The following is a 9,533-nucleotide window of genomic DNA, read 5'->3' as shown; positions in this document are numbered from 1 at the left end:
CAAGAACTATGGACGGTTGGGCGCCAGACGTACCCACGGCAAGAACACCACTGTAGTGCATCAGGCTGTAGCTCGGGTGTGAGTGATGCACAGATAATTAATGAACATCAAAGGAAAAGAAGGAAGAAGCCGAAACACCAGCAACCTTCTGGACCAGCGCAGGACGACGCATCTGGGAGGCAGGCAGGTAATGTCAGGGCCATTTTCTTTGATCATGATGCAGAGAAAAATCCTGAGAATTCGCATTCCTAGTAGACATATACGTGGAAGATGAACTTGCCCTGGCATTATGAGAAGAACGGGATGTTCACTGTTGAATATCCGGCACGGGATAAAGGAAGATGGATGCTGTGGGTACTGGACCATTAGTGACAGTTCGGGCCGAGCTGTTCGGCCCAAGCCCAACTATTAGCTGCCCGAAAGGCCCAAGGAAAGAAGAGGTAGGCAAAGTGGCAAACAAAGGAAAACCTTACCCGTTCAGCAACGGGCACGGACCATATCCTTCCACTGCTATGGCGGCGACGGCGGCGGCCTCTCCGGCGAGGGCTTCGTGGCGGTCCGCGATTCCGGCGACCTCTGCATCCGCAGCCGGAAGCTGCTTCCGCGTCGGAGCTAGGCGCTTGTGAGAATACCTTCTCTAAGCTTCTTTTCGCGTTGATCTGTAGCGAGTCGAGCGCTCGTGCAGTAATCTTGCTATTTTGGGTTTTGCTAGCTTTCAGCATCTCTGAATCAGGGGGTTTAGGGGAAAATCAAGGACATGGGGCTTGCTAAATTTAATCTCTGGCGCTTGGCTCAACATTCCTATGCTTGGCTTCAGGGTTCAAGTTCATAATCACCAAATGCTAGACATGCATGCCTTTCTTCACCTGAATTACTGTTTTAAGTTTGTTCAGTGAATCTGAAGTCTATGTCAGGCTTGCCCTTCTGAGGTCGGCCTGAGAAGTGAGAACTATGAATCCAGCTATTGACGGTCAAAGTTGGCAGACTGGACGACGGGTCTACTAACCGGTCAGACTGGTTTGACTAAAGTCCTCAAAAAGCAAATTGAACTTCATCATTGTGTATCTCTCGTCGAGTAGATCAGAATGCATATGTAGAACGTCCGATTTAGAGTTCAGATAAGAGAGTTATGACCTCAGAAAAATTTGCAGCAAAAACCGATCAGACCGGTTTGCCAAGGCGGTCAGACTGGTTTGGTGTGCATAGTCCGAGTTAGGAATTTTATTTTGACACGGGATTTATTAGGATTTTGATTAGTAATGGGGCAAGACCTCCCCATCCTACAAATATAACTACAAATATAAAGGGCCACGACCGGTTGAGGGTATCCAATCGATCAAAAATCAATCTATCTTTTATTGTTTACCTTTCTTCATCGTTACCCTACTTTTCCCGTTGTTCTTCTTCTATCTCCATGTTATGAGAAGGCGCCCTAGCTGACTTGCCGAGCCTAGGGCAACCCATGATGTGCCTGCCCTGACGGGGTCCTTCCTGGACGGGCATTCGTTGGTCTCTTGCCGGGAAACCCGGCGATATCGGTCTAACCGGCCTGCCATACTGGTCTAACCGGTCTCTGCATCGACGCAGCAAGGAGCGTCTTTGCGGATTGCACGTTCGAGTACTTTCGTTTGACCCAAATTTGAGTCAACACCAGCTAAAATCGTGCCTATTTCTCCTCTTTATAGTCTTGTGTGTGCCTTTATTCCTCTCTGTCTAGTCCTCAGGTCTAAATGTCAAATCTTGCTGGCATATACAGTCACACATCACCCTTTTCATAAAATTCTGCTATTTTTACATTAGATTGTTTCCTTTACGATTGTGCAACGCCATGGTTACTCGTTAATGTACTGCTGAGCTGAGCTTGCTGTGACATTTCCCCGGTCATGTCAACAGCGCAGGGCTCCAAACGACGAGCACATGTCCGCACCAAGCCACAAGGCTCCCAGCTGCTCACGTCAAGAGCGGGGAAGCCGAAGGGCGTCCGAGCACGGAGAGCGCCGCCGCCGGCACCCCGGACGAAGAGTCCCTGCGACGTGAGCTCGAGACGGCGATCCAGGAGGAGGACTACGCCCGCGCCGCGGCGCTGCGGGACGAGCTCCGCGTGCTCCAGCAGGACGGCAGGTCGGCGGTCCTGGCGGCGAACACCCGGTTCTACACGGCGTTCAAGAACGGCGACCTCGTGGCGATGCACCAGGCCTGGGCCAAGGGCGACCACGTCTACGTGGTGCACCCGTCGGCGGGGAGGATCTCCGGGTACGAGATGGTGATGCAGAGCTGGGAGATGGTCTGCGACGCCGACTACGAGTTCCCGCTGCAGATCGACCTGCAGGACGTGGAGGTCCATGTCAGAGGCGACGTCGGTTATGTCACCTGCCTGGAGCTGGTCAGGACCAAGGGGAGCAGCAGCTGGGGGAAGCAGGTGGCAACCAATGTGTTTGAGAAGGTTGATGGCAAATGGTTCATGTGCATCCATCATGCTTCGCACTTCGATGAGTGAAATTGAGTCTTGCACTTCGATGAATGAAATTGATTGTCGTTGGGTAAGGTATTGGAGTACAGGCGTGAAACATATGAATTCATATTTGAGAGTTTAGTTGCATTCTGTTCTGTCGTTCTGCTTGGGGGGCAAAATTCAGTGGTTTGCCAGTATGAGCAGCTGACAGATCAACTGCTACTCTGATACTATGTTGCCGTAGTTCAGATAATTGTTACAGGCTTCATGTCGTCAAAGTTGATGTGGTCAGAGACTCAAACTGGAACGTCTTGTGTTCAGAACTGGCTGATAACACGTTTGATCGTGGCTAAACGGCTGCAGCATTAACATGGAACAGTGGAACACCGTTGCCGATCCATAGCATCAAAATTCAGAACAGGGCATCGCATCTTACGCTGATGCTAAGTGACAAGCAGAATGCACACTGTATAGACTGGATGGAAAAGCTATACAAAGACAGACGACATTGAGAAGTGAAACAATACTCCTAAATTCACATTTGCAAGATTCTCGACACAGCAAAAACATCAGCGAGTTCAAGTATTGTCGTCCAAACAAAATAACATAAAGCAGCATCGCGACAAAGTGGTATGTTCATAACAAGGCTGCTACTTTAAACCATCATACTGATAGTATAACACGAGTATAAAAATATAAATATATGAAGCACTAGTAGCAAAAACTAGTTGGGCCTTGGTGCTGCCCAATCGACGCATAGGATAAGGTTATCGTAACCGTAACCATTGAGCTTCTTGATAGCCTTCTCGCCATCCTCCCTGTGAACAAAGTTGACGAAGCCAAACCCCCTGCTTTCTCCAGTCGCGCGATCTAATGCCACATATACACGGTTAAGAGGGCCAAACTGGCCGAACAGCTCTGCGAGATCCGGATCGCGTGCATCCTCTGAGAGGTTGGTCACGCGGATCGAGTTCTCATCGTTCCTCCGCCTCATCACGTCTACTCCACTCCTATCAGCACCTGACCTCCTGAAAACAGGAACATATGCTCCACCCTTCCCAGGAGTTGCAGAGCCGTCCGCACTAGGAGGCCTGTCGGTAGAACTTTCACCCTGTTGTGGAGCAAGGTCCTTATAGGGGCACTTTGAGGTCCAGTGGTCACCCTTCTTCCCACAGGTTCTGCAAACCATGAGAAGACCTCCCACCTTTTCATCTGTCTTGACCAGTGAATCAACTTTAGTCTCCTCAGCTTTGCTCCCTGCAAAGCAGAGAACTGTTAGCAGATAAGAAGACATGATGATAACAATACTTTGCAAAACTGGCAAAATTAAGAGACTTCAGAACCAAAGATGTCGAAATCTTGGAGCTGCAGGATCTCTGCATGGCAAGGATATATGGACTTATATATGGGGAAATCCCCTTTTCTCGATCTCCAAAGCATACAGGATCAAGACAAACACACACAATACATAGATGGTTATGGGCTTCCAAATGTCAAAAGAAACACAAGGTATTCTTCTGGTTGTTAGTGAAGGACAAACTCAGCACCAAAGACATCCTGGCCAGGAAAACAATGCTACTTGACTCATACGCCTATGAGCTCTGCATTTTACAAAAAAGAGAGACAGTGGCACACTTATTTCTAAGATGCAATTTTGCTAAAGCCTGTTGGGCTTCCATTGGCATTGTGGTGAACACAGCCAGACAGCCACTGAATATCCTAAACTCTATCAAACGAAAGCTCAATGTCCCTTTCTTTATGGAGATCATCACTCTCATGGCATGAGCTATTTGGTCGGTAAGGAATGATTGGACCTTCAATAACATTACACCTGAGGTGGATACTCGCAGAGGATTCAAAGATGAAGTGACTACTGTGGCGTTACACGTAGCAAAGAAAGCCCACAAAGCTCCTATCTTGGAATGGCTCCACAACCTGTAGTCCTTTTGCCTTTTTTTTATGTATGTTCTTAATGTTCCGTGTAATCTTTCCAGCTCTTTGTTGTCTTCTCGCTCTGTGAATCAGTCTTCTTTTTTCAATAAAACACGGGCTTGCCCCTCCTATTTCCTTCAAAAAAAATGTCGAAATCATGACCAAAAATTTTTATATATTTTTTATTAAAGGGTGGTAGTTTTTTATGGTTGTTTTGCGAAAAAATCCTTCAAAATTTTTATAATCAACCCACACTCCTTGGAGCTCTTGACCTGAGAAAGGAGGGGGCGGACAGGCTGCGGCAGGCCGCACCGCCGCGATGCAAGTGACAACGGCGATGGTTGAAGCACAAGTTCCGGCATTAATTCAGCACAAGCAGCAGCAGCCAAAAGCAATTCTTGGCAGGAAAGGAAATAAACGGCAAATTTGTGAGCTCGGTTCCCACGGCAGGAACTAAATCTTATTGGACTGAGTCAAGAACTAAGGAATATCATTCCGATTAAAAAACAAAGGAAACACAAGAGAGAGCGCGGCAGCTCAACCTCATGCGCCATGGTCGCCTTGTCCTCCAAGATCGAGTACTCGCGCAGCGACCAACAACGGAGAGAACAGATCGGATTTGCAGGATGTTTTGCTATGGACTACGGTGGCTGAAGATTGAGTCATTCTTGCATCCGAGGGAGGAACGGAGGGAGTGGAGCGGTGCGGGCGCGGCTGCTGGCAGGGAGACGGCGGCGAGCAGAGAGAGTTGGGGGAACTTCCGAAGGGATGGGTGGGGAGGGCCGGAGATTATAGTGTTTCCTAGGTCAGTTGGGCTTTGTTGAGCTGCTCCGCGTGGACTTCCCGGTGCTAATATGCTTTGAACAGCTCCACCTCACTCGTCAGTATAACAAGCTAAATTGTCCGCTCGGCTTGGTAGAAAAATAAAACGAGTTGAGCCGAATCGAGCAGCGAGTAACAGGTCACGAGCATTTCGTCCAGCCCGCCGCGGTCCTGTGAGTTGAATAGGCCGTAGTTCCTTCTTCCTCGCTCGTTGGTATTCGAGGCCGGCAACGTGTCCGCAGCGCACTCCCTCCGCCATCCCCACGAACCAGCCTGTCGTCGCGGAGCACGTCTCGCTGCGCTCCCGTCCTTTCTTCGACGCTCAGCCGGCGGAGTTCCGCACGCCACTCTTCTCACCGGCAAAAAGATTCCCAAACTTTACTACAATTGATCCGAGGTCCAACCTTTAATCCTGTTGCGGCACGGGACGCGCGCCACCGCTCCGTCACTTGCGTGGTCAACCCTCCCCGCACTCACCACGCACTACTGCCGCTCGTCTTGGCGGGTAGCTGCTCCCTCAGGCTGCATGCCCTACCCGCCACCTAACCTAAGAGGTGAGGAGAGAGGAGGAAGGGGAAAGGAACGCCCTACTCGCCACCTGGACCTAAGGGGTAAAGGAGAGAGGAGGAAGAGGAAAGAAAACAAGAAGCCGAGTGCTTCCTTGCAGTGAATGAAGTAGAGCCATGTGCCAGCGAGGGCATGGCGCTAGGTGGGGGGATGCAATAGCAGTCAGCAGGCAACGCAAACAGGGGAGGAGGCCGAGGCCGAGACCTCACACCCCCTAAATGATGTCCATCCCCTCCAAATCCGGAACTAAGACCTCCACATCTAGCAACTACAAGCTCGATTTTGCACTTGATTGGAACGGTTTGGAGTGAATTATAGAATGGAGGTGGATGGAAACGAGAAGAAGAGGAGGACACACTCCTGATCATGGCGGCCAGAGGCACTGTGGCCTAGCGCTCGAAGTGGGAACGAGACTAGGCATAGGGAAGACGAGCGCTTGCCTGGACGATGGCGAGGATTGCAAGATGCGCAGCGCCTAGGCGACGGTGAGGATGGGGCAAGATGCGGGTGGCACCGATGGACAAAGAGGCAGCGACTGGCTAGATGACGATGAGTACGGGAGAAATCGAATGAATGAATAGAGTGGAGGTTAAGCGGTGAATTTTTTTTATTTCCATGTGTGGGTCCCATGTAATAAACATATGGAATCAAATCACCCACAAATACCTTCTACTACTATACCAAGGACTACTAGGGACAATGCACAAACATATTGTGAAGCGAAACCAACATATTAGGAATAAGCGAATAATAACGTGAGAGCACAGTAACAACATGTAGCATCGTACGGGTATTTCTGCTAGTATATATACAAAATCAGATGTTATGAGAAGATTCGTGTTACCGGCACTGCTACGTAGGAAATTAGCAATGGCTGAATGAGAGGGTCTATTTTCATAAGATGTGCAGTATTGATATACTTTTGTCAGGTGGTAATCAAAAGTAACTAAGTCCTAATAACACGCTGACACCCGGCTTTTTTAAAGTGCAAGTGTAATAGCACCACATATTCATTTAGGAAATCCAATTCTAATGAACTTACAGTTTACATGATCAGCAAATACATCTATAGGTTTCTTTAATTAATACAATACAATGCAAATTCAGAGTTGTAGATTCTCTGAAGCTAAAAGGATTTTGCAGTCAAATAAAAGAATAACTTTGTTATCTGATTCGACCCTACCACTGCTTACAATTTAAACTACAAACCTGCTATGGTCTTTCTCCTTGCAGTATCTAGCGATTATTGCTCCTACTCAGCAGACAAACTAGAACATTGTTACAATGCCTATGGTATATGAAGATTAGGTTAACAATGACAACCAACTAATCACGTTCAGGGGGAAAAAAATCGAAAATCTAGATCTGACTCTGACTGTGTAGGATGACCTGTTATACAGTGCTTATTGCCTATCATGAAAGATGTCAATACTATCATGTAGAATCTAAAAGCATCAAAAACAGCAATGTACCTACAGCAATCTCGATTCTATCCCCAAAATTTGACGTGCATATCATGTAGCAACAGAACTCATGAATCGAACCATACCTACCCAATTCTAACCCAGATCGATTGCGTCTAGAACAGAACATATGAACATCAATTGCGTCTAGAACAGAACATATGAACATCAACCAACAATGCAGATTCATCAGATGAAACAAAAAGAAAATTATAAAACGGCGACGACCTGAGGCACTCGTGCGATCGAAGAGGATCTCTTCCGTGGATACCATGGTGAGCCGCGATTCGGCGTCCTCCTTGGCGGCATCGCCGAACTTGGACCAGGAGCGGCGCTCGATGGCGTTCTTGGAGCGGCGCACCGTGCGGACGCGCTTGGTGGTGGTGACCTTGACCTTGTTGCCCTCGGCGTCGATCCGGTACTCGATCACCTTCTTGATGCCCTTGGCGTCGGGCCCGGCGACGACCGGCGGCGGGAGGAGCACGCCGAGGTCGAGGTCGCAGCCGTCGTCGTCCAGGAGATCGCCCCACCGTTCCGTGTGGTGCTGCTGCTTCTGCATCACCGCTACCATGGCCTCTTCTTCTCGGCTCTCGATCCGCTGCGGGCGAGGTGCGTTAGGGCTTCGGAGCGCGACCGCGATCGCGGATCGGGACGTGGGGTCCTTGGTTGCCTGGTTAGTTTGGTTTCGTCTTGATCGTGCGTGCCGGGTTCCGGAAGCTTTTATAGTGGGGCCAATCTGTCGAGGCGGTATTGATGGAAACGGGCCGTAGCCAATCTCCGGGGAAAATCGAATAACTGGGCCGGATCAGGCAGGCCTAACAAAAATCCAGAAGGCCTACGATGGGCTTTCTCGGGTAGGCAAGCTTTCGAGGCAGCCTGCGGAGAAGGTGTTTGGACCGTGCGTGGTGTAAGATTTATTTTTTCTTTTCCATTTTCGTTATTTACACAAGAAGCCGTCTGAACATTTGTATTAATAAGCGAAGTCAGTGCTTACAAGATTTGTGAAAGAGGGGTGGAAAGAGTATAGAAGTTTTTGATAGGCGCACATGCAAAATTTCAATTCTAGTGTCGTGGTCGTTCTGGCGGCTAGTACCTGGCTTTATAATTAGGAGACGACGTATAGTTAGTTCTTCGACTGTGTGTCCACAGCTTCTCATCGTTTGCTTCCTTGGAGAATCGATGGGATAGCGAGAGGAGAGATTATAGGCCCGACAGGCGGCAAAAGCGTACGACTAATACGTGCCACAGTACTGTCGTTCTAGAGGTAATAATGGAGGCGTCGGCGTCAATGTTCTAGAAAACGGACTATTAGTCTTGTTGGTCCAGTTCCGAAGGAGAAAAGGACGTGGTAAACCTTGCCTGTCTGTGTCTGATGAATACCACTCGGTTCTGGTCTTCTGGAGCGGGGCTTCGCGTTCTCCGCCCGCCTGTCCAACGGTCCAATTCGTGAAATGAAGCCAGGCAACCATCCTGCCCACTCGTCATCAATTCAAACAGCAGTACAGCAGGCGATCCGCGATCCCTTCCTTTCCTTTCCTCCTTCCCATCGATGCTGCCGGCAGCCGGCCCCGGCGGCAGCGTGCCAGGCTGGCCCACGCCACCGCAGCGTGCACGTGGCCGCTGCCGTCTCCTCCGGGCGAGGTCACATTGATACGCCGACAGCGCCGCTCGCTTGCATGACAGGTGGGACCCGGAGCCGGCCCGGGTCGTTGGTGGCTGGAGGCCTGGAGTGCTGCCACCAACCCTGCGCTTGACGCCACTGGGTGGACTGAATAAAGAAGCGAGGGAGCACTTCATTGTTGCGAACGGCATCCGGCACCAAGTTGACAACCAGCGGGGTAAGCTTGCCTGGCAATGGAAAGCATCGTTTGGTGCATCTGCGTTGCATTGCATGGGAGCAACACGAACGTGTAGGACGTACAGAATTGCAGGTCGCTGCAGTTTCCAGTTTGGGTTATCAGAAGGCCAGGGAACGGAGGGGCAGTTTGGTTCCTACGCTAGCATCGCCTTGCCTCGCTGGCTCAAATAGGGGGTTGCCTCGCTGGCTCAAATATACGGTGTTTGGTTCCTTTTACTTATTTTTATCACCTGTCACATCGAATGTTTAGATACTAATTAGGAGTATTAAACGTAGACTATTTACAAAATCCATTACCTAGATGGAGGCTAAACGACGAGACGAATCTATTAAGTCTAATTAGTCCATCATTAGTAAATGGATACTGGAACAACGTATTGTAGAATCCTGATTTAACCAGGGTTAATAGAGTCAGCTCGTCGTACAGCCTCCATAGTAG

General features: G+C 49.4%; 2 protein-coding genes across 3 annotated transcripts; one reads left to right on the top strand and one right to left on the bottom strand.

Annotated features, from left to right (window-relative positions):
- The first annotated feature begins 464 nt into the window (after window positions 1–464).
- LOC101765313 lies at window positions 465–2,753 on the top strand. The gene is made up of 2 exons (XM_004954117.4): window positions 465–622; window positions 1,894–2,753. Exons 1-2 carry the CDS (start codon window positions 513–515, stop codon window positions 2,495–2,497), a joined length of 714 nt encoding a protein of 237 aa, XP_004954174.1. The 5' UTR covers window positions 465–512; the 3' UTR covers window positions 2,498–2,753.
- Window positions 2,754–2,976: 223 nt separating this feature from the next.
- LOC101764923 (eukaryotic translation initiation factor 3 subunit G-like) lies at window positions 2,977–7,903 on the bottom strand. Of its 2 annotated transcripts, none has more exons than XM_004954116.2 (2): window positions 7,465–7,903; window positions 2,977–3,709 (listed from the first exon to the last, which is right to left on the bottom strand). In XM_004954116.2, exons 1-2 carry the CDS (start codon window positions 7,805–7,807, stop codon window positions 3,177–3,179), a joined length of 876 nt encoding a protein of 291 aa, XP_004954173.1. In that variant the 5' UTR covers window positions 7,808–7,903; the 3' UTR covers window positions 2,977–3,176. The 2 variants fall into 2 exon arrangements, 1 of the variants encoding a protein (XP_004954173.1); XR_001393234.2 differs by lacking the exon at window positions 7,465–7,903 and adding an exon at window positions 4,927–5,251 and having other exon boundaries at window positions 3,590–3,709.
- Between the last annotated feature and the right edge of the window lie 1,630 nt (window positions 7,904–9,533).

The sequence above is a fragment of the Setaria italica genome, chromosome I (assembly GCF_000263155.2).
Source record: "Setaria italica strain Yugu1 chromosome I, Setaria_italica_v2.0, whole genome shotgun sequence".
Taxonomy (NCBI): domain Eukaryota; kingdom Viridiplantae; phylum Streptophyta; class Magnoliopsida; order Poales; family Poaceae; genus Setaria; species Setaria italica.
This window is presented reverse-complemented; position numbering and strand designations above follow the sequence as displayed.